Source organism: Podarcis bocagei (assembly GCF_964188305.1).
Source record: "Podarcis bocagei genome assembly, chromosome: 10".
Lineage (NCBI taxonomy): Eukaryota > Metazoa > Chordata > Lepidosauria > Squamata > Lacertidae > Podarcis > Podarcis bocagei.
In genome coordinates this window covers 5,941,597-5,965,108 of record NC_138135.1, presented here as the reverse complement: position 1 = coordinate 5,965,108, position 23,512 = coordinate 5,941,597, and the positions used below count along the sequence as shown (strand labels likewise).

At 47.7% G+C, this 23,512-nt stretch overlaps 2 protein-coding genes across 6 annotated transcripts in view; one reads left to right on the top strand and one right to left on the bottom strand.

The window, feature by feature from the left end:
* LOC308595799 (C-type lectin LmsL-like) overlaps nucleotides 1-23,512 on the bottom strand; it is a 123,580-nt gene that overhangs the window by 97,562 nt on the left and 2,506 nt on the right. The window contains exons 1-6 of one of the 5 annotated variants that reach the window (XR_014012118.1): nucleotides 19,196-19,415; nucleotides 17,200-17,282; nucleotides 16,566-16,700; nucleotides 15,607-15,698; nucleotides 14,723-14,834; nucleotides 12,339-12,750 (exon numbers count right to left, since the gene is read on the bottom strand). Coding sequence is in view for 3 of the 5 variants with exons in the window: in XM_081210517.1 (XP_081066643.1) it covers nucleotides 12,646-12,750; nucleotides 14,723-14,834; nucleotides 15,607-15,698; nucleotides 16,566-16,700; nucleotides 17,200-17,282; nucleotides 19,196-19,367 (699 nt within the window). In the remaining 2 variants the exon portion in view is untranslated. Of the gene's footprint in view, nucleotides 1-12,312; nucleotides 12,751-14,722; nucleotides 14,835-15,606; nucleotides 15,699-16,565; nucleotides 16,701-17,199; nucleotides 17,283-19,195; nucleotides 19,416-23,512 lie in introns of those variants that run through there. The other 4 variants (XM_081210517.1, XM_081210518.1, XM_081210519.1 and 1 more) reach the window with 4 other exon arrangements.
* On the top strand, nucleotides 312-8,829 carry LOC308595826 (C-type lectin-like). The gene is made up of 6 exons (XM_081210564.1): nucleotides 312-404; nucleotides 872-941; nucleotides 2,639-2,730; nucleotides 3,874-4,026; nucleotides 7,242-7,350; nucleotides 8,544-8,829. The coding sequence occupies exons 2-6, from the start codon at nucleotides 878-880 to the stop codon at nucleotides 8,609-8,611; spliced, it is 486 nt and encodes a 161-aa protein (XP_081066690.1). The 5' UTR covers nucleotides 312-404; nucleotides 872-877; the 3' UTR covers nucleotides 8,612-8,829.

Genomic DNA, 23,512 nt, shown 5'->3' with positions numbered 1-23,512 from the left:
GTGCGTGATGTTAAATGATATGTTGTCAGTTAGGGTCTAGTTGTTATGTGGGTATGGTAATGGTCAGTTTGTGTTGTTTTTAATGTTTTATTCAGGTAAATTGTTTTGAAATAAAGGAAATTTTAAAAAAGTTTTAAAAAGATGTTGCAGCCGTCACTCTGAAAAGTTAACATATTATATATTCCACCCACCACGTTCAGTTTGTTCGGACTTTTCAGTAACCATTAACTGCTCACTTGCTACGGGATTTTTGCGTGGGATCCCGATGCTCACGTTTGATGCCTGCAACAGAGGCAAACGCCGTCCCCACAACTGTTGGTCTATAAATGCCCCAGGAGGGTTGAGAATTCTCTAGAGGAAGGAGAGAGGTTTCGGCATTTTGGACAACCAAAGCAGAGGGACAGGTGAGTAGCCTTTGCGGCTGGGTCTCCTTGGTTCTGCCAGTAATTGCAGCTCCTTTGACGAGATGAAACCCAAACGGTGCTACCTTTGAAATGTAGACGCCTATTCTCATTTGCTCTTGATGGATGCATTCATTAAATTATCTGAGGTATTGCTGGTTAACTTTACAGAAATGCCAGGATCCTCTTGCCAAATTCAACTCTGTGTAATAAGCTTTTTGTTTTTTGTAAGAAAAAGAAGTTTGAGGGGCAATGTAGCTTTGATAAGCAGGGAGAAAGAAATCTATGAATATGAGTGGGGAGAAGGGAGAAGAAATTCCGGTAAGATTCCTGCATCTGCAGGACTAGATGGCCCTCAAGGTCCCTTCCAAGGTTCTGTGATTCTAATAGCTGGCTGGGTCAGGCTGGTCGCTCACCTGTTCAAGCATCCTGTTCTCACAGAACTAGAAGAAAATGTTCTCTCTCCACAGGTGCAGATGGGGCCGTTCTCTCCCTTCAACCTCTCCCTTGTGGTTTTCCTGGCTTTCCTTTCCCTGCAAGGTATGACTAAGTTGGGCTCATCAAACCCTGGTTGAGACGAGCCAAGTAAAGTCTTCTCCAAAGCCAAGTGGGCTTGGCACCCGGCCAACCCAGGGGTCGCTTCAAGAGGTTGCAATGGACAACCGCTTGCTCCATCCTCATTGCCACTTCCCCCCTCCCCAGGTCATCATTTGTCCAACCTGGTGCCCTCCAACTGCTTGGACTACAACTCCCAGCAGCCTCAGCACCACACAGCTGGGCTGTGTTTTAGCCCAACGCATCTGGCAGGCACAAGGCTGCTCTAGGGTTTCCTTCAGCTTCTCGGTCTTCGTCCATCTTTATTAGGCTTGCATTGCCATCCTCCTTCCCTCCCTCTTAAGGCCTCACCCACCCTCCACATGGCCCTCATCCTGCTCCTTCCTTCCTGACAAGGCAGCTGTGGCCCCACCCCTGGTTTTCTTTGTTCCACGGAGTGTCCATTAAGGCTGCGAACAGCTGGACAGCTGTGGCGTCCAGTCCGCTTCCCTTAATAACAACAACAACAACAACAATTTATTATTTATACCCCACCCATCTGGCTGCCCCCCCCCCCCGCCACTCTGGGTGGCCTCCAAGAAAACATTAAAATACCGTAATACATCAAAGATTAAAAGCTTTCTTAAACAGTGCTGCCTTCAGATGTCTTCTAAAAGTCTGGTAGTTGTTGTTCTCTTTGACATCTGGTAGGAGGGCCTTCCACAGGAAGAGTGCCACCAAAAAGAAGGCCCCCTGACTGGTTCCCTGTAACCTGGCTTCTCGCAGTGAGGGAACCACCAGCAGACCCTTGTCACTGGACCTCAGTGTCCGGGCAGAACGATGGGAGTGAAGACGTTCCTTCAGATATACTGAACCAAGGCCATTTAGGGCTTTAAAAGTCAGCACCAACACTTTGAATTGTGCTCAGAAACGTACTGGGAGCCAGTGTAGGTCTTTCAAGACCGGTGTTATGTGGTCTCGGTGGCCGGTCCCAGACACCAGTCTAGCTGCTGTGTTCTGGATTAGTTGTAGTTTCCGGGTCACCTTCAAAGGTAGCCCCATGCAGAGCGCATTGCAGTAGTCCAAGTGGGAGATAACCAGAGCATGCACCACTCTGGCTAGGCAATCTGTGGGCAGGGAGGGTCCCATCCTGCGTACCAGATGGAGCTGGTAAACAGCTGCCCTGGACACAGAATTGACCTGCGCCTCCATGGACAGCTGTGAGTCCCTGTGCCAACCTGCTTCTCCCAACTACAGCAGAGTAATTTCACAGTGGTGCCTGTGTGGAAGGAATCTCAGCCATGCAGTAAAACTCTCGTACAACAGCTCCTTCTATTCTAAGAAGCATTTATTGTACAACAGCAAAACAACAAATCAGCCAGAAGATAGCAAAGGCATGATGCTTCTCTTGTCGCAGCAAAACAGAAAGTAAAAACATTCACATAACAAAGATGCGAACACACCCCAGTGACAGGACGCCATTTCCCTTGAGCTATTAACCCTGTAAGTTCTGGGTATCCTCACACCCCCTCTCGTCCTGTACCACTGGGGAAGAGTGCAAGTACTATAAGTACTACAACTTACCCCAAACACAACCCTTCGCAGAACTCCCCACGTCTTTGGAAGCTCAAAGGTTTTGTGAACCCATCTGCTAGGTTCTTCTGACTTGGACAGTACTTCAGCTTTCCCTTCTCTTTCACCAGGCGCAGACTCCAGCTGCCCCAGAGGCTGGCTCAAGCGAGATAATCAATGCTTTGGGTTCTTCAATGTTCCTTTGAAATGGCAAGATGCAGAGGTATGACGCTGAGGGTGGCTTAAACCAGGGACGTATTTCATTAACAACTTAAGCAGGCTTTCATTAAAACTTTCATTAAAAGAGCAGGCAGGATCAGGCCAACACATCTAGTGCAGTCTCCTGTTCCCAAAGCAACTGTTTCCAGCAACTGGCATTCAGAAGCTTACCGTATTTTTCGCTCTATAAGACACACTTTTTCCCTCCTAAAAAGTAAAGGAAAATGTGTGTGTGTCCTATGGATCGAATACAGGCTGTGCAGCTATCGCTGAAGCCAGAACAGCAAGAGGGAGAGCTGCACAGTGATCCTTCTTGTTGTTCTGGCTTCTGGGATTCAGAATATTTTTTTTATTGTTTTCCTCCTCCAAAAACAAGGTGCGTCTTGTGGTCTGGTGCGCCTTATAGAGCTAAAAATACGGTAACTCTTTGTGGGGTGCATCCCCCTGGGGGAAAAAATGGCTTTCCAAACTCCCTTGCTGTGCTTGCCTTGACTTGCGTCCTTATCAGGGATGGGGCTCACTGCTTGTTTGTGAGCCCCATCCCTACCTACCCCTAAACATTTTTTTAAAGAAAAAAAGCACTGTAAATGGGTACCGCTGTGGTGGGAATGTAAACAGCATTTCCATGCGCTGTGGCACTTCTCATGGTCCTCTGTGCACCAGAAGCAGTTTAGTCCTGCTGGCCACATGACCCGGAAAGCTGTCTGTGGACAAACTCCAGTTCCCTTGGCCTGAAGGCGAGATGAGCGCCGCAACTCCAGAGTCGCCTTTGACTGGACCAAACTGTCCAGGGGTCCCTTACCTTTTACCTTCTCATGACACCAACTCAGTTCATGCTGGTACTTAGTGCATTCTAGAGCGTGGTGCTGATAATGCAAAGGTCACAGGTTCGATCCCCGTATGTTGCAGAGGGTTGGACTAGATGATCCTTGGTGTCTCTTCCAACTCTACAATTCTAGGTTCCTGTGATTTTTGCAGTACATGCTCAGCCCATAGTGGATACATGGACTGCAAATGTCTCCTCTTACTGCTCAAAAGTTGCTGTCCAGGCACAGGGACAGAATGAAGGAGAAGCCTACTGAGATGTTCAAGCCAATTCCAATGGCGTCCCCCATTCTCTGGGGTGCTCTTTTTTGGTCTCCCTCAGATTGCCTGCCAGGCCTTTGGCGAGAACGGCCATCTTGCCTCCATTCACGATGAAGAGGACATGAAGATCCTGTCGCAACATCTCAGCCAGAACTCTAAACAGGAACAACATGTATGGATCGGGTTGTATGATCCCAACACTGGGAGTGAAAACGTGAGTCTGGGCAGGCGGTCCTCCACTTTCTAATCAATATTCAGGAACTGTTCAAAATGGCAGCCGCAAGGGGCAGGGAAACCAGCTGAAAATATTGAAATTTCAGCTCCGGTCGTCCGAGCTGATAAGGCTCATCTTTTTGAGCCCTCCCAGCAGAGCATTAAAACAACAAAGTCCACAACGGAAGGATGAGGCAGATATGGCTACCTTGCTATGCTTTATTACTAAGCTATGCAGAGAGCAAAGAAATATACATGTTCTCTCTATGAGAGCAGAGAGCAACTGAACAAAGGAAAACGAAAGAACAAAGGAAACAGGAAACCAGTAACCTCACATCCCATCTCCCTTTCCCGTGAGAATCCAACAGTATCTGGACTGTGGAATGTAAACACAGTCCTGTGACTTGCAAGCAGCTGCTCAGTGAGGAAACAGAAACTAACAGTTCCTACATGGAGGGAAAGAGCAGAAAAGGGAACACAGGTGTCAGGTGAGCGTTTAGGAAAATGGTTAGCCATCCACCTTTCTGGGAAATACCTAAGAGTCCAGCATGCGAGTCAGAGCTCTGTCTTAACTTTGACCATACGGGGCTGTCTTTGGAAGGTGGCTGGATGGAGAAGATGACAACTGGTCTCCCACACCTTTATCATCTCTGAAGAAGAGGGCATCGCGGCAGGTGTGCTTTTTGTGAAAGTGGGGCTGCCTTGGGGGGGGGGAGAACAGCTGTACCTGCCAAGATCCCCTCTTCAGCATGAACATTGGAGGACCAGGTCTTGATCCTTTCCAACAAGGTGGGGGGGGGAGAAATCTTTTTTTTCTTTTGTAATGGCATAGCCATTTTCTCAACATTTGCAAATTTCTGCAGTGCATGCTCGCTCAGAGGCAAGTTCCACTAGCTTTATGTCTCTGCTGTCTTATCCTGGTGCTTTTTTTCCTGGGGGTACACAGGGGTACACATACCTCATTTGGCCTCATTGAGGGGAAGTATTTAATATGAGTAGGAAAATGAGAGTAGACAAAAGGCACTGTCTTATCCAGGAGTCAGCAAACTTTTTCAGCAGGGGGGCAGTCCACTGCCCCTCAGACCTTGTGGAGGGGGCTGGATTATACTTTGAAGAAAAAAAATTGAATGAATTCCTGTGCTCCACAAATAACCCATTGATGCATTTTAAATAAAAGCACACATTCTACTCATGTAAAAACACGCTGATTCCCAGACCGTCTGCGGGCCAGATTTAGAAGGTAATTGGGCCTGATCTGGCCCCGGGGCCTTAGTTTGCCTACCCATGGTCTTATCCTATGCAGTAGCTACAGAAATCTCTGGGCCTCAAGTTTTAGGATAACATTATCAGGTTGACACAAGTTAACCAGATGCAGTCTGCTTTCCAACTATGCCAAATTTTAGTAAGCAGGGAGTGAAAAAATGAGGAAGCAACACTTTCTCTTCTATTTATTAAAATGTATGCACCCCTATATTGGTTCTTTTAAAACAAAAGCAAACCGACAAACCTCAAAGCTGTTTTGTAGTGGTGGTTAGGAACATGATTGCAGGAAGGACTTTTTAAAAATGAAGGACCCAAACCGATGGGTTACAAGGAAGGAGATTCCGACTAAACATACGGAAAAACTTTCAGACAGTAAGAGCTATTCAAAGCAACGACAAACAGACCTTTGGTCACGTAAAACATACTCAATAAACACATGAGGCGTAACCGGCTGTGTTCTTAGATAAATAAGATATACTATTCATAGTATCAAATTGTAAATTTCAACAGAAGTACAGTGGTGCCTCGCAAGACGAAAAGAATCCATTCTGTGATTCTCTTCGTCTAGCGGTTTTTTCGTCTTGCAAAGCAAGCCCACTGACGGATTAGCGCTATTAGCGCTATTAGCGGCTTTTAGCGGCTTTTCTGCTGATCGGATCAGCTGATAAGCAGCTTAGCGGCTTAGAAAAAGGGGGGGAGGAAAAAAAACCAGCAGGAACTTGCAAGACATTGTCGTCTTGCGAAGCGAGCCCATAGGAAATTCGTTTTGCGAAGCACCTCCAAAACGGAAAACTCTTTCATCTAGCGAGTTTTCCGTCTTGCGAGGCATTCGTCTTGCGGGGCACCAGTGTAACTCATAAAGTTCAACAAATGAACAAAGCAGAAGACCCAGTGGATCAGATCATTCTATACTCAGTTCATACATAAGTGCCCTCCTTGCAATGGTGTCCATTCCACCTGTCTGTTCATAAAGTCCAAACCATCCACATGAAAGGTTGTTATAGTTCCACAAAATCCTTTCACAAAGTCTAAGAAAAGGATTTCCAGAATATTGGCCTTGTTTTGCCATCCTGGGCTTCATCAGTAGTTAAAGCTCTAAGTAATGCAAATAAATAGGGACACGGGTGGCGCTGTGGGTTAAACCACAGAGCCTAGGACTTGCCGATCGGAAGGTCAGCGGTTCGAATCCCCGTGACGGGGTGAGCGCCCATTGCTCGGTCCTTGCTCCTGCCCACCTAGCAGTTCGAAAGCACGTCAAAGTGCAAGCAGATAAGTAGGTACCGCTCCAGCGGGAAGGTAAACGGCGTTTCCGTGTGCTGCTCTGCTTTCGCCAGAAACGGCCTAGTCCCGCTGGCCACATGACCTGGAAGCTGTATGCCAGCTCCCTCGGCTAATAGAGCAAGATGAGTGCTGCAGCCCCAGAGTCGGCCACGAATGGACCTAGTGGTCAGGGGTCCCTTTAGCTTTAATGCAAATAAATACAATATCACGATCTCACATATTCTACAGCAAAAATAATATAAAACCATAAATAACTGTACATACCATATGTGATATTACAGGACAGTGGATCTTATGGCATAGTAGTAGCTGCAGTAAGCAGCAACTGTTACAAAGTAGGGTTATATGGACAAACACAATACTGATTGGGTTGCAGGTGTTGGCAATCCACTATTCTGCAGTGGAACAGATTCCCACGAGAGATGATGGACTCTCCTTCCTTGGAGATCTTTAAGCAGAAGTTGCGTGACCATCTGCCATGGATGCTTTAGCTGAGATTCCTGCTGAGATGAGCGGAGATTCTATTATTCTAAGTCCCTGCAATGTGGGTACTGGGATTCTGAGTCTCCAGATGTTCTTCTTATTCCCATTGATTGGACAAGGGAAGAATGGGCTGGAGAAGTCCCTTTCTTCCTCAGCAGAGATGATGTCTCTTTTGCTCTCTTTCTATAGAACAGGCAGTTCAAATGGACAGACAGCACCACTGGAAGATACACTCCTTGGGCACCTGAGGAACCTAATAATCCCAGAACCGAACACTGTGTGGAGCTCTACAGCCATGGTGAGGAGCAAGAGGAGGAACCCATGGGGTGCTTCAGAGATGGAGGCTGAAGCACTGAAGGAAGAGGCAGGGAAGGGAAGGGCCAGGTGTTTCCCCACCCTCTCCTGCACCACTGGCTCCCAGAACCAGGAGGCGACTGACGTGGGAAGAGCAGAGGACGTTTCCATGTAGGCATAGTCTCTGGCTACATGTGTGAAGCCTGTCAGGGGAAGGTACATAAACTGGTGGGGCAGGATGGCCCCCTGTTGCTGCAACTGTTCCATCAAGACCCACCTATGAATAGCTGCCTAGATGCTACCCTGGGGGGGGGGGGTGTTTATCCACAACTGTGGAAACTGTGTTGGGCCCAGGGGTTAACCCGAGCAATGCGGTCCAGGTTCGGTCCCGAATCCAAGGATTCTGTGAGGAGTCAGTCCAACAGGGCCAAGGCAAGTCTCAAGGCAGGAAACTAGGTCGGTCAGACACAGGGTCTCAGGCAGGTTCCAGCAAGCAGCAATGTTGCTCCCGCAACCTGGGGCGGGGTCCGACAGCCTTTTATCTCTGTCGGAGTAACGGCCATCCTGATCCCTTGGTGACTCACCTCCCTGTCTCGCCCAAAGGCGAGCACTACTCCTGCAAGTATTCAGGTCTCTCCTTCTCTCAGACCTCAGTCTCTGCAGCTCGGGAGATGTTGGTGGGTTACTAGACCCAGAGGCCACCTCAGCCTCTCCTGACCCAACTGGTAGTGGAGCAGCTGTACGTGATGCCCAGCTGGAGGCAACACGGTTATCCCTTCATCTGGAGCCAGGGCAGGCTCAGGCCCCTGACTCGGCCCAGCTGGTCCTTGTTGCAGGGGAACCTGTGCAGACTGGGGCTCTTCAGAATCAGGCCCCAGACTTGGTTCAGATGATGCCTGAGGCAGAGGATCCGGTACAGACTGAGACTCCTCTGGTTCCGAATCTGAGCCCGAATCCCAGGCCATCACAGAAACTACTGTGTCAGCTTCAACAATAGAGAGTTAACTATCTGCCCTGGAGTCCCTTTGGGTGGGGAGTACCCATGGCATCACAGCTGGAGAACGGTGCATGGTTTCAGAGCACTGGGTTGCTGCTAGTAGGCCCCTGTAAGTCCCTGCCACATGTTTCCAATATTTCCTGCCGCCCCGACAAAGTTGGACACTGAAGTGGCTGACATCCTCCCACATTGTCTTCCAGAATACATGAAGTGGAATGACGAAACATGCACCGTAGCTCACCCCTACCTGTGCAAATACACTCTCTGAGGCTGAAAAAAGACTCTGATGTGCTCAGTAGCACCTGGGAGACTGACCAAGATGCATCTTCTACCTGCGAGAATCCAAGTCTTTCCATCTATTGTGCTCTGAAGCCCAAGCCCATGCTTCCCCAACCTGGTGCCCACCAGAGGTTTGGGATTAAAACTCCCATTGCTCAGCAGGACAGAATTTCTCTCCTGTGGCCAATAAATTCTCTTCCAAATACACCTGTGGCTCTTTCTCCTGTTTTCATTTAAGCCACCTGTTATAGAAATTCTAAGGTCATAGCAAACACATACATAAGTATATAAACCACATGTATGAAATAGTTGTTGTTGTTGTTTAGTCATTTAGTCATTTCCGACTCTTTATGACCCCCTGGACCAGAGCACGCCAGGCACTCCTGTCTTCCACTGCCTCCCACAGTTTGGTCAAACTTATGCTGGTAGCTTCGAGAACACTGTCCAACCATCTCATCCTCTGTCATCCCCTTCTCCTTGTGCCCTCCATCTTTCCCAACATCAGGGTCTTTTCCAGGAGTCTTCTCTTCTCATGAGGTGGCCAAAGTATTTGAGCCTCAGCTTCAGGATCTGTCCTTCCAGTGAGCACTCGGGGCTGATTTCCTTCGGAGAGGTTTGATCTTCTTGCAGTCCATGGGACTCTCAAGAGTCTCCTCCAACACCAGAATTCAAAAGCATCCATTCTTCGGCGATCACCCTTCTTTATGGTCCAGCTCTTACTTCCATACATCACTACTGGGAAAACCATAGCTTTAACTATACAGACCTTTGTTGGCAAGGTGGTGTCTCTGCTTTTTAAGATACTGTCTAGGTTTGTCATTGCTTTCCTCCCAAGAAGCAGGCGTCTTTTAATTTTGTGACTGCTGTCACCATCTGCAGTGATCATGGAGCCCAAGAGAGCAATCCTGAAACCATTTTGACTCTCCCAAACTGACCTCAAGTATTTCTCTGCAAGGAGGGGGTTAACGGGAAAGTCCCTCCATTGTCTTTTGCTTAGCTGTCTTAAGGGCTTATGTGTGCATGTGAATAAGATGAGCCTGTGACCTTGACTCGGGAATTAAAGCATTTACATTCACAAAAGAATGGCCAGGCTGCCCAGGTAGAGCAATGTTTGACCATTATCAGGTTTCCTGGCAAACAGGATTTCTGTGGAACACCGCCCCCCCCCCCGGTGATGTACACTGAGGGGGGGGGGGAGTGTTTGATCCCCTGCTAAATTTGCCCGTTTGCCCTCTGACAAAGAAATGACCAGTCCATAATTGTAATGGTAGGTTTGTTGTAGCTGCGAGAGACAGAATAACAACAGGAAAACACCCAGAAACCCAGAAGACAAAAGTCAGAGGTTGATGTGCATTATAATGAGTGAAATCAGTATTTGATCCCTTTGCAAAAGATGACTTAGTACTTGGTGGCAAAACCCTTCTTGGCAATTGCAGAGGTCAGACGTTTCTTATAGGTGGCCTTGCACACATCTCAGGAGGTAGTTTGTTCCACTCCTCTTTGCAGATCCTCTCCAAGTCAGTAAGATTTCAAGGCTGATGTGTAGCTACTTGAACCTTCAGCTCCTTCCACAGATTTTTGATGGAATTAAGGTCTGGAGACTGGCTAGGCCACTCCAGGACCTTAATGGGCTTCTTCCTGAGCCACTCCTTTGTTGCCTCCCAGTCCAGCCTTGTGCAGGTCTACAGTCTTGTCCCTGACATCCTTGGACAGCTCTTTGGTCTTGGTCATGGTGCCTACTTTGGAATCTGCTGGATTGATTGCTTCTGTAGACAGGTGTCTTTTGTACAGGTACTGTAAGGAGCTGGGGTTACAGGTAAGACCTCTCCCTTACAAGAGGTGCTTCTAATCTCAGCTTGTTACATACAGTGAAGATACCAGGTAGCCTGACATCTGGCTGGTTGATAGGGGATCCAATACTGATTTCACCCATTCCCACCACCCTTCTGAGTAATACCCCTCCCCACAAGCGGCCCATGGGGGTCGTTTAACCGGCCCATGGGCCCCTGCCCCCCACTTGGGGACTCCCGCCTCCCACCCAGTCAGCTCCTGTGTGCCGCGCTAGACCAGCATGGAGCAGAGTGCAGACCATCTTCCATGACGCTGGCCGGCTTCCCATTGGCTGCAGGAGAGGGTGTGCAAGCCTGTGGCATGTGCCATGAAGGCCGTTGCTCTGGCCAGAGGGCTGAAGAGCAGTGAGACAGAATGATTTTTTTATATAGTTTATATGTTTCTTTATTGGACCAGTAATATAATTTGTAATATTGCAAGTTCAACAAATTCTTTAAGCAGAACAGAAATAGGTGAGCTGTTTATTCCCACATGGGAGATCCCCAACAGATGAGCTGAACTGAGGACGAAGCTTCTTGAAGATTTGCTGGGTAACTCTGCTGACTTATAAAAGGTAAAGGTAAAGGGACCCCTGACCGTTAGGTCCAGTCGTGGCCGACTCTGAGGTTGCGGCGCTCATTTTGCTTTCTTGGCCGAGGGAGCCGGCGTACAGCTTCCGGGTCATGTGGCCAGCATGACTAAGCCGCTTCTGGTGAACCAGAGCAGCGCACGGAAATGCCGTTTACCTTCCTGCCGGAGCGGTACCTATTGATCTACTTGCACTTTGACGTGCTTTCGAACTGCTAGGTTGGCAGGAGCTGGGACCGAGGAACGGGAGCTCACCCCGTCGCAGGGATTCAAACCGCCAACCTTCTGATCGGCAAGCCCTAGGCTGTGTGGTTTATTTATTTATTTTTAAATAATATTTATTAGTTTTCCAACAAATTAAACACAACACTACAAAAAACCAAAAAAGAAAAAACGTACAATACAATACAAAAAAAACAACACTACAAAACACTAACATACAACTAACAAAACAAAACAAGAACCATTTAAAACACAGTCCAATTTCAACATCTTATCTTTCTTTCCCTTATTTCCACGACCTCCTCACACCTCCCTTTTTGTATTCCACTTCTATAAATTGTTTCAGCAATTCCTTTCCATCTTCCTCTGTTTTCTATCCTATAATTGTCTTAACACATTCTAACCTTATTTTTCCCTTTAATACTCTATTAATCTATTTATACTTAATTCCTTGTAACATTTCTACTAAAGCCATATAACTTCATTCCAACGTTTTTCTAACATTCATTAATTTTACAGTATTTCTGTAAATAGTCTTTAAACTTTTTCCAGTCTTCTTCCACCGACTCTTCTCCCTGGTCTCGGATTCTGCCAGTCATTTCTGCCAATTCCATGTAGTCCATCAACTTCATCTGCCATTCTTCCCGGGTGGGTAAATTGGCCGACCATGCCCAGGAGAAAGGCCTCTGGTTTCTTAAGGAAGGTATATTTAAATACCTTTTTCATTTCATTATAAATCATCTCCCAGAATGTCTTAATCCTTGGGCACGTCCACCAAAGGTGAATGTACCTTCAGTCTCATTACATTTCCAACATTTATTATCGGACAAATGATAGATTTTTTCAAGCTTAACTGGTGTCATGTACCACCTATAAATCATTTTCATTAAATTTTCTCTTAGGGCATTACATGTCGTAAATTTCATACCTGTGGTCCATTACCGTTCCCAGTCAGCCATCATTATGTTATGTCCAACATCTTGTGCCCATTTAATCATAGCTGATTTCACCATTTCATCCTGAGTGTTCCATTTCAACAGCAAGCCTAGGCTGTGTGGTTTAACCCACAGCAGCACCCGCGTCCCCTGCTGACTTATAAGGAACCCCAAAGGGCACAAATGCCACCAGCAGGGCAATGGTCTGGGATGACACAGCTTTGTTCCATCTGAAGGTCTACAGAGATCGTTCATCCTTGGCTCACAGGGGAAGGTGCTCTTGCACTCAGTCCTACTTCCAGGATTCCCATGGGAACATCTAGTTGGCCATTGTGAGAGCAGTAAGTGGACCATGATCTAGTGGGGCACTAAATAGGTACAGCTGGAAAGGCAGGGCTGGGGGACCTCAGCAACTAAGTGGGATGGAAGCCTCTTGGGTTTGATGGAGTCATCCAGGGGCAGGGATGAGGTCACGGACCTCAACACTCTGGCTTATGCTCACAAACGTAGGACACAACGTATGGGCAACGGTCAGTTCTAAATTTCTGAAAACCTGGAAAGAGAAAGAGAGAGAAGCTTAGTCAGAGTCAACACTTGTCCTGAGCACATCCAGCCCAAGGAAAACAAACAGGTGGCAGTTCAGTTCTTTTTGGCAAAACACTCGGATCACAGCAAGGTATTTTGAGCAGCACGTCCTCCTTAGGTAAAGGTAAAGGGACCCCTGACCATTAGGTCCAGTCGTGACCGACTCTGGGGTTGCGACGCTCATCTCACTTTATTGGCCAAGGGAGCCGGCGTACAGCTTCCGGGTCATGTGGCCAGCATGACTAAGCCACTTCTGGGGAACCAGAGCAGCGCACGGAAACACCATTTACCTTCCCGCCAGAGTGGTACCTATTTATCTACTTGCTTTCGTACTTCTAGGTTGGCAGGAGCAGGGACCAAGCAACAGGAGCTCACCCCGTCACGGGGATTCGAACTGCCGACCTTCTGAGCGGCAAGTCCTAGGCTCTGTGGTTTAACCCACAGCACCACCTGCGTCCTCCTTACAGTGTTTCAAAACAGTTTAGGTTCTAGCCAAAAGGCAAGAGCCTGAGGCAAACTTGCTGCAAACAACAGGTATTTATACTTTATATTGTGCTGACTCAGTCTGACTCACTCTCATGTTTGCTGACTCACACCCAGCCAGCTGCAGGTGCGGCGGAAGCACACCTAGATTAACCCTTTCTTGTCCTTTCTCTCTGCATGCATAAACTAACACTCACAGCCTATTCTCTGCCATAAAGGTAAAGGGACCCCTGACCATTAGGTCCAGTCGTGAACGACTCTGGGGTTGTGGCGCTCATCTTGCTTTACTGGTCGAGGGAGCCGGCGTGCAGCTTCCGGGTCATGTGGCCAGCATGACTAAGCCACTTCTTGCGAACCAGAGCAGCGCATGGAAACGCTGTTTACCTTCCCCTGGAGCGGTACCTATTGATCTACTTGCACTTTGACGCGCTTTCAAACTGCTAGGTTGGCAGGAGCTGGGACTGAGCAACGGGAGCTCACCCCATTGCGGGGATTCGAACCACCGACCTTCTGATCGGCAAGCCCTAGGTTCTGTGGTTTAGACCACAGCGCCACCCACGTCCCCCATTCTCTAACGTACCGCTGTGCAAACTATTAAATTCGCTTGCAAGAGGTGTTAAGGCATCAGAGTCAAATGTAGATCTCAAGACTGCATGCCCAGTTGTTACGCTCACATATCTGAAGGAGCTTCTCCACCCCCATCATTCTGCCCATACAGCTCCAAGGGCCTTCTGGCGGTTCCCTCCCTGTGAGAAGTGAGGTTACAGGGAACCAGGCAGAGGGCCTTCTTGGTAGTGGCACCCATGTGGACTACTGCAATGTGCTCTATGTGAAACTACAACTAATCCAGAATGCAGCAGCCAGACTGGAGACTGGGAGCAGCCACCAAGACCATATAAGGTCAGTCCTGAAATACCCAGATTGGCTCCCAGTACATTTCCAGGCACATTTCAAAGTGCTGACCTTTAAAGCCTTAAAGAGCCTCAGCCCTGTAGACCTGAAAGAGCGTCTCCACGTCCATCATCCAGCCTGGACACTGAGGTCCATCTCCGAGGGCCTTCTGGTGGTTCCCTCACTGCTAAAAGTGAAGTTACATGGAACCAGGCAGAAGGCCTTCTCGGTGGTGGCACCTGCCCTGTGGAACACCCTGCCATCAGATGTTAATGAAATAAACAATGATCTGACTTTTAGAAGACATCTGAAGGCAGCCCTGTTTAGGGAAGTTTTTAATGTCTGATGTTTTATTGTATTTTTAATATTCTGTTGGGAGCTGCCCAGAGTGGCTGGGGAAACCCAGCCAGATGGATGGGTTATTGATTGATTGATTGATTGATTGATTGATTGACTGATTGATTGCTGTGTAAACACATTTGGCTAGCAGGTATCACTAGCAAAGCATTTGATAGCCACCTAACTCCCCCAACACAAAGACCAGGTCCTGAAAGCTGACTCCTTACCATCTTGGTGAGACAAGAAGACACAAAACTTGACGCCAGAATCGTCAGGTTCCCCCTCACCCCAAGGCATGAAGGAGGCTTCAGATCCATCTGACCACTCCCATTTTCCATCCTGTAGGGATGCAGAAAGAACAGGTCACAAACAGACCCACCAGTACACACAACACGCTACGTGATCATTCCACCCAAATGAACCATAGAAAATCTTCCTTGACTAGCAGGACATCAACCAGGAGCCCACAATGACCCTTTGGGGTGTGGAGGAGGGAGCAAGGAGAGTTGGGGTGGGGAAGACAAGCACAATTCTGCTCCCCCCCCCCCGGAAATATTTGAGTTCTTAAAAACTGTGTGAAACTAAAATGAGAAAGAGTGGCTGATCTTCCCATTGTGGGAATGTTCAGGGTGGCAGAAGAGGATATATTTATTATTAATATCCTTCATGACTTGTGCTAGCAAGTTCCTTTACTTAGCAGAGTACATTCCCCTTTACACAGCAGAAAACTAGTTGCAAACTCGTGTGAGTTTCTTAAGACAATACGCAATTCAATCTGGCTTGTCCAGACTGAAATGTGTTTTAATTAGGGTAATATTTTCCTGTTAAGACTCCTTGAATCCCTCCTAAAAGAATAAAGGCACCACAGTCTTATTCATAAGCAACAAAAAGAAAGTTTGCTCACGATCAGGCAGAGCATAGTGTGATCCCTGAAGGCAGGCTTAAGGCTTAAAGTTACAAATTTATACTAACGGGATTAGCCTGTAAGGGAGATGACCTGGGGCAGCCAGCAGTTCAGTCCAGGAAGTTTGCAGGATGAAAGGAAGATGGGAAAGAGAGAGAGAGGAGGCATGCTCTGGCCTTTTACCAGGTCTGAAAAGGTCACGCCTACCCACTAGTCACATGCAAAAGGAAGGATGCTCCAGGCCAGGAGGAACAGGAAGTTTCGACAGGCTGGACCAAACATTCCCTTGCATGTCCACTCTAGGAAAACAAGGAATGTTGTACTTGACTGCTTCCAGTGGTTACATTCCCACACCCATTAGTTTTGAAGGAATGGGCTTCCCAAATCTAAAAACCTGACTGTGTAGTCAGTCTGGAACAGGCCCCAAAATCCGCATTTTTCCTTCTCCAAGGGAGCATTTCTAAAATGCATTAACTTGAGCTGTTGAGCAAATGCATAACAGTAAGCCAGCTGTATAAACAAAGTGCTCTCCTTTATCAGTCTGTGACGGCAATGGATGGCCTTGGCTGTTCCAGTGGAGCAGGGATGGCACGTCTGGGTCTTATCTTACATCCTGACCACACGCTGACACACAGACCTAGTCCGGGAATGGCGCCAGGAGAGCTGGTGACCTTCTTATCCCAAGATAAGAGTGCCGGAACAGGAATACCCTTATATGATCAAGAGTACAGGAAGAGGAACACCCTTTTATGGTTAAGAGTACCGGAGCAGGAACATCTGTGATGTCAACCTGGGTGTATAAGCTGACGTGGCTGGATTTCTGGGGAAGGGGGGAGAGGGTCCCTGGAGGATATATATACCGCATGAAATTTCTTTTCCTTTGGACTTGCTGTGAACTGATCACGCAAGTGCCTTATGCTATCCGGAGAGCAGAATAAACTCTTTCTCTGAATCAATCTCAGTGTCATTTGACTTCCTTTCTCCCTCCCGGGAGCAACACATGTTTTCACATGTTGGTTTTAAAAGGTGGTTAGGGCAGGTGTAGCCCAGAACATCTCAAGGGCATCAGCTGTGGAAGCTTCATTGAATACCCTTCCCACAGAATTCATTCACTATTAGCTCTGACAGGGCAAGGAGAGAAGGAGAAGAAAGACTTGGATGCTCACCTTATCTTGGTCAGATAGTCCGATCCAAACATGTTGCACTTGTGAAGCTGAAAGGTGGAGAGCTAACAAGCGCAGGTCTTCTGCATCACGCAGAGATGCGAGGTGGTTATTGGGATCATATTTATGGCAGGCTTCCTGAGAGGTAACAAAAATATGAGTTTAATGCAACTAGGTGTGCCTTAGAAATGTCCTGAAAGTCAGGCTTGGGTTGAATATTGGCTTGAATATTGATTTCAATACATTGAAATCAAGGTCCAACGTCCGACAGCCTGGAAATGCAGGTTTTGTTTGGCCGCTGCAGAAGATAGATGGGATAACCTGCCCATTTATATCTTTGTTTCTTCATCTTCACACTGCACCTTTCGATGTTATTGCCAGCAATATCTGCATTATACCCATTTCCCCCCAAATATGCACGCTTGCCCCATATTATTTTCTGGGAGAGCCACTTTGCAACTTTCAAAAGATAGCTGTGTTTTGGTTTGTGTGTTATTTCAGGACAAGTGAAATAAGGAGGGTCTCCTCAACGTGCTAATCGCACCAAATTTATTCTAGGTTCATTCCCCCCCCCCAAAAAAAATTTATTCTAGGTTCATCCCCCACCCCAAAAAAAGCACCCAGATGCCCTTCTCACTTCTGCCTCGTCCCATGAAAGTGGTGGGTCATCAAAGACTTTATAGCAGCCATCACCCCATCCCTGCCAGTCCAGGGGACAACCTGGAGGTAAAAGAAAGGGAGGGCATTAGCATTCAACATGACAATAGCTGCACATGAAATGAGCATAATAAAATCTGCTCAGGGCGATCACCGCCCCCACCTCCTGTTGAAAGAATGTGGGGAAGAGTCACAACCCATATCACTCACTTTATTTTTGTTGTTCTTGTTGTTGTTGTTGTTTTAAAAATCACCGTATTATTCCATGTATAAGACTAGGTGTTTTTTTTTTACTAAAAAATTACCGTATCTTTTGCTCCATAGGGCGCACCTAGTTTTCAGAGGGGGATATCAAGGGAAAAAATATGACCCCCCCCCCCAGCTCGGGGAGCAGCGGACAGGCTGCAGGCAGTCTGTGTGCTTCTCCCAGACCTTCTTCCTGCTTTTGCGGGAGGTGGGGGAATTCCCCTGCCCCTCACACAGAAGCCATGCACTCTTTAAAGGGGCTGCGCGGCTTCTGCTGGCTCTTCTAGGAGGTGGGAGAAGGGACTGATGCGGCCAGTCAGTCCCTTCTCCCTCCTGGGGAAAAGTCCGCAAGAGCGAACGGAGCTTGTGTGTGGCTCTTGGGAGCTTTTCCTGCCTGCCTCCCCCCTGCATTCGCTCCATAGGACGCACACACATTTTCCCTTGCTTTTTAGGAGGGAAAAAGTGCGTCCTATAGAGCGGAAAATACGGTCTCGTCTTATGCATGGGTTCCTGCCAACCTAGCAGTTCGATAGCACGTCAAAGTGCAAGTAGATCAATAGGTACCGCTCTGGCGGGAAGGTAAACGGCATTTCCGTGCACTGCTCTGGTTCACCAGAAGCGGCTTAGTCATGCTGGCCCCATGACCTGGAAGCTGTACACCAGCTCCCTCGGCCAGTAAAGCAAGATGAGCGCCGCAACCCCAGAGTCAGCCACAACTGGACCCAATGGTCAGGGGTCCCTTTACCTTTACCTATACATGGGTAGTGCTGAGGTGTGACGGGTGATTGGTTGCAGCCCCGAGGAGGAGATTATCAGTGACGATAGGGTGGGTGATTGTTGATTGTGGCAAGTGCTGTTGGCGATTGTCTGCCTTTGCGGCAATTGGGCATTTGATTGGAGTCTGTCGTCAGAGATTGGACAGTCTGTTGGTGGCTTTGGCAATGCGTGCGATTGTAAGTGTCAGTGCATCGAGTGAGCGACTTTCGGCAATCCGCCCCCAAAAAAGCTTAACAACTCTTGGCAATCTCCCCCCATTTTCTTAATTTTGAGTCCCCCAAAATAGGGGGCATCTTATATCCAGGGGCGTTTTATACACAGAAAAATACGGTATATGCCGTTTTCCTGGCCAGGGCAAACAAATGAACAATAAAGAAAGCTATTCCAAAAAGTGGGGCAAAAATGACTCGGGGAAGGCTATTTGAAACAAGTGCCTCTCTGAAGCCTTCTGAAAGGCATGGCTGTCTGCTGCAGCTGTACCGGGAGCTTCAAAAATGCAGAGCCGCCACAGAAATGGCCTTTTCTCATATGGTCACTCACCGGACAGGTCAAGGTGGTGGACACACCAAGACAGCTTCTAATTGGGAAATTGGTGTGCAGGCAAGATGGTAAAAGCATGAGAAGTTCAATAGATATAGCATTGGACTGACTCATTCAGGGGCCTCAAAGGTCAAAACCAAAATGTTAATCTCGGCCAGCACAAGTACTGGAAGCCGGTACGGCCAGTACAACATACAAGTGCTATTTAAGCTGATGGCTGCAAGCGGGTTAGGAAGCACATTGCAGTAGCATAGCTGTCAACGTTTCCCTTTTTTAAAGGGAAATTCCCTTATTCCGAATAGGATTCCTCGCAAGAAAAGGGAAAAGTTGACAGCTATGTGCAGTAGTGAAGTCTGGAGAATGAGATGCATACAGATCACATCTACCACTCGTGAGATGCAAAGATACATTACCACCTGATGGGTTCTCCTCGGAGCCCACCGAGAGCTCACAGAACAGAACAAGGCTGGTGATGAAGAGGCTGGGCCAGCTGGAGGATATGGGCTGCATCTGTCCTTGGCGAGAGAAAGAAGAAAAGCTGAAAGAAAACAGCTTTCCAATCTTGGCTAAAAGAAGGTGGTGCATCACTGCTGCTTTTTAAAATACCATCTGTCAGGAGTCCAAGTTCCCAGCTTGATAGCACAGTAAGCGTAGATAATTAAAAAAGATTTGTTGCAAATACAAAGAGATAGCTCCGGACGGCTCTAACAAAGCCTCTGGCATCAAGATGACCCTTCTGAAGACTCCTTCCGGTGTCAACAGAAGATATTGAATTTACAACCCTTGTGCCTTGTCTTTTGCTTCCTATCTTGCAGCCCTCCCATTTGCCAACTCTTCAGACTTAGTGGATCAGCTCCAACCTCTTCCTGTTCTGAGAGGCTATCTCTTAGTCTGTTTGCACCTGTTTGTGCTTCCTGCGAGCTTTGCCTGTGTTCTAGCCTGCTTTCAGCCATCAAGTTCAGGAAGAGCCAAAGTCTGCAGCTGCTGGCTCTCTCCTGCCTGGCTAACATCTAAGCCTCTCTGTTCCTGGCTGCTTTCTGCAGTTGGCTGCAAACCTTCACTGGGAGCTGGCTCATTCCTGACACCATCCAAAGAAGTCTTTGATGCCACCAGAGCCCCACATGAGGCAAGTGTCTCCACATGCTTCACTTGCCCTGATGGAGAGTCAAAGAGATCAAAAGGGGGAAGATAACTCACCTGGTTTATCAGTTTGTCTCTCTCTGAGTTGATTCTTGTTCCTTATTCCAGCAAATGGGTGTTGAAAGACTTCAGGCTAGAAAATGGGTGGTTATGGGGCATTTATAGCCTAAAAGGTGGGTGAGAGAATGTGGTGGTAGACACTTGGCAGCACAAGAGAAGCCAAACTCACACTGAGATCTTTTACATCTGAGCACAAAAGTACACAGAGATCTATTTCATCTGAGAGCTGCCATTGACGGCCCAATATCCAACTGCTATGAAGTGGAAATTAGCTAGGAGAATCACCCTAGAGGAGGACAATGCAGGAACATGGGAAGAGTCCTGCTGCATCAGCCCAGGCATTGGACAAGATGAGGTGAAGGCTGTTCCTCTCCTGCTACTTTTCATACAATTTTACAAACTTCAAAACATTTAAAGTAACGGAAGAATGAGAGAAGGAGAAGAAGAGAAGAGTTTGGATTTGATATCCCGCTTTATCACAACCCAAAGGAGTCTCAAAGCGGCTAACATTCTCCTTTCCCTTCCTCCCCCACAACAAACACTCTGTGAGGTGAGTGGGGCTGAGAGACTTCAGAGAAGTGTGACTGGCCCAAGGTCACCCAGCAGCTGCATGTGGAGGAGCGGAGACGCGAACCCGATTCACCAGATTACGAGACTACCGCTCTTAACCACACTGGTGCTAAGGAGCTAAGGAGGAGAGAATTGTGGTGTCTCATCCCATGTGCCCTTTTCCCATTAGCCAAATGGGGTGATTGCTGCTCCTTTCTGATGCTCTTCCTACTTTTGTGTTAGGATTCCTGCTCTGTGTTTGCAGTCATGGGATTGTTGTCTACCACATGACGGTGTATGTTTTCATTCCTCAGTGTGGGAAGTGACAGAGAGAGGATGTTTTGTGTTCCTGTGTTCCGTGAAGTGGGACTATTGTCCTTTTTTCTTTCTCTCTTTGCTGTCTGATGAGAAAGAGGAAGGAGCTAAGGCAGAATGCTCCGAGTGTATTATATGTAAATAAAGTAGATTAGCCAAAATGCTGTGCTACTGAGTTCTGTTACGCAAACTGCAAATACTCTGCAGGATTGTAAGTGTACTGGTGCTTCTTGGTATCAGTTGCTGTGATGTTTGGGCTGAAGAAAGCTTTTGAAGCACCCAAACGACAGACCAGGAGGGAGAGAACTTGCCAGTCGGGCATGTGTCTCCGCCAGGGTCCTACACACGAGTAGGACGATCCTAACACTTTGAATGAATTGCTTCCGTCTCTGCCTCACTCTGAGGAATGTAAAGGGTGTCCTTCTTCAGAGTGAGGCATTCTGGAATGGCCCAAGAGAAGGTCTGTTCCACCACCACCACCACGTCTCCATGGTGGCCAGACATTCTCTTAGAAAATTATCTCTGAGATAACTTAGGAGCTACAAAAAAATTGAAGTAGGAAGAGGGAGAGCAGAGAGGGAAGGGCAGCAGTGGCTTGTCTCTGGTCCCTTTGCCTCACGCTGAGGAAGGTGAGTGGGGTCCTTTCCCAGAACAAGAGGTTTAAGATGGAGGGGCGCAACTTCACTCTCAAGCCTCTGCAGGGATTGTTCTCCCTCAGCAGCATGGAGGAGAGTTGTGCCCCCCTGATGGCTGGCAGTGCACAGCTACGAGCACCCCAACACTATCCATGGTAATTTGGGGGCCCTGGGAGGATATTTGCACCCCAGCGCTGCATCTGCTAAATATGAATAACATATACCTTGAAAAGCAAGATGTGGCCTTTGAAGTGCACTGTTGGGGGTGTGAACACTCTGTACCTCTGCTGCAGAAGACGGGGGAAGTTCTTCTGAAACTAAACTCCTCCTGAGTATATCAGGATGTGCTCGTAACAGCCCACAAAATGCATCAACTGGTGGGCAGGATTTCAATCTGTATTCTGATTAGGCAAAGGAATGTGATGTTTCATGTCCTGTCTTCTCTGTTGATGGAGAATGGATTCCTCTTGATGATGCCAACTGTGTTGCAAGAACATTAGCTGATGGTGACTTCATGTGGGAAAGTTTGCACCAGTCTTATGCACTTCTGCATTTGTGGCAGAAGAGGATAGCAAGGAAGGAGGATAGCATGAAGGAAGGTGCCACTAAACTTTAAATAAGGTTAAAAGGAGAATGTCTAGCTGCCCTAGAAGGTTGGAAGAGGGAGGAATGTTCAGCCTTCATGTTAGGGGAGAGGACCCCCTGTCCTTTTCTCACAGTGAGGGAGACAGGAAGGACAAGAGACCAGCCAGGGCCGCCGTTCCTCCTCTGCTCTCCCTCTTTCCTTAATCCAAATGTTTTCCAACTCCTAACGATATCTAGTGGAACATAAACTCTCCTGGGCCATCTCATCCAGATTGCCTCACTCTGAAGACGGACCACTCACTCAGGGTGAGGGAAAGGGGTGGGGGGGCTTCATTAGCTGGAGCAAATTATTCAAAATAAGAGGAGCAGGGGAGAGAAGCAGCAATGACCACATTTTTCAAAATGGGTGGGCAGAACCAACAGGACTCATTCCACCTTCTTCCTTTCTCCTCATCTGGGATGGCTCTCTGCCTCTTTGCTCATTTCAAAGCATGGATTTGACAATCCACGACAGCTTTCAGATGAAATACATCTCTGAGTTCTTTCATGTTCAGATGCAAAAGATCTAGGTGTATGTTTGGGTTGAACCGTTAGCCTTCCCTTGTCCTGCCAAGTGTCTCCCACCACATGCCATTGCCCACCTATCAGGCTATAAATAACTGAGGAACACCAGTTTTCTACCCTGGAGTTGTTCCACAGTCATCACTTTGAATAAGGCAGAATCATCAGCTCAGAGAGAGAGAGAGAAACTGATAAACCAGGTGAGTTATCATCCCCCTTCTGATCTCTTTGACTCTCCATGCTGGCCATTGGATCACAGCTACATTTCTAAGGTAAGCAGCACACTAACAATGGGGTACCTTTGCATATCATGACCCTGTTCCCCATCAAATGAAAGAGTTGATTAATCTATAAAGTAAAATGATTTGAACTTGAGTATGTGTAGCTCCTGGAGGAGACTCTTGAGAGTCCCATGGACTGCAAGAAGATCAAACGTATCCATTCTGAAGGAAATCAGCTCTGAGTGCTCACTGGAAGGACAGATCCTGAAGCTGAGGCTCCAAGACTTTGGCCACCTCATGAGAAGAGAAGACTCCCTGGAAAAGACCCTGATGTTGGGAAAGATGGAGGGCACAAGGAGAAGGGGACGACAGAGGATGAGATGGCTGGACAGTGTTCTCGAAGCTACCAGCATGAGTTTGACCAAACTGCGGGAGGCAGTGGAAGACAGCAGTGCCTGGCGTGCTCTGGTCCAGGGGGTCACGAAGAGTCGGACACGACTAAACGACTAAACAACAACAATGTGTAGCTCCTCACTTTGTTCTCTGTGGGTGAAATAGGTGCGCATTGTCCTGCTGGAAAGAAAGAGAATGCCTTGCCTTCTGACTGATGAATACAGAAAACTCAGCCTAGCAATTGTGTGTTTTGTGTTTTCTGTCTCTAGAA

Bases quoted from the DNA above. Each gene is read 5' to 3' on its own strand.
- LOC308595826 (XM_081210564.1), top strand. From the start codon at position 878: ATGGGGCCGTTCTCTCCCTTCAACCTCTCCCTTGTGGTTTTCCTGGCT. The intron at 942-2,638 runs GTATGACTAAGT...CTCTTTCACCAG, and splicing joins GGCTTTCCTTTCCCTGCAAG to GCGCAGACTCCAGCTGCCCC. The intron at 4,027-7,241 runs GTGAGTCTGGGC...CTCTTTCTATAG, and splicing joins CCAACACTGGGAGTGAAAAC to AACAGGCAGTTCAAATGGAC.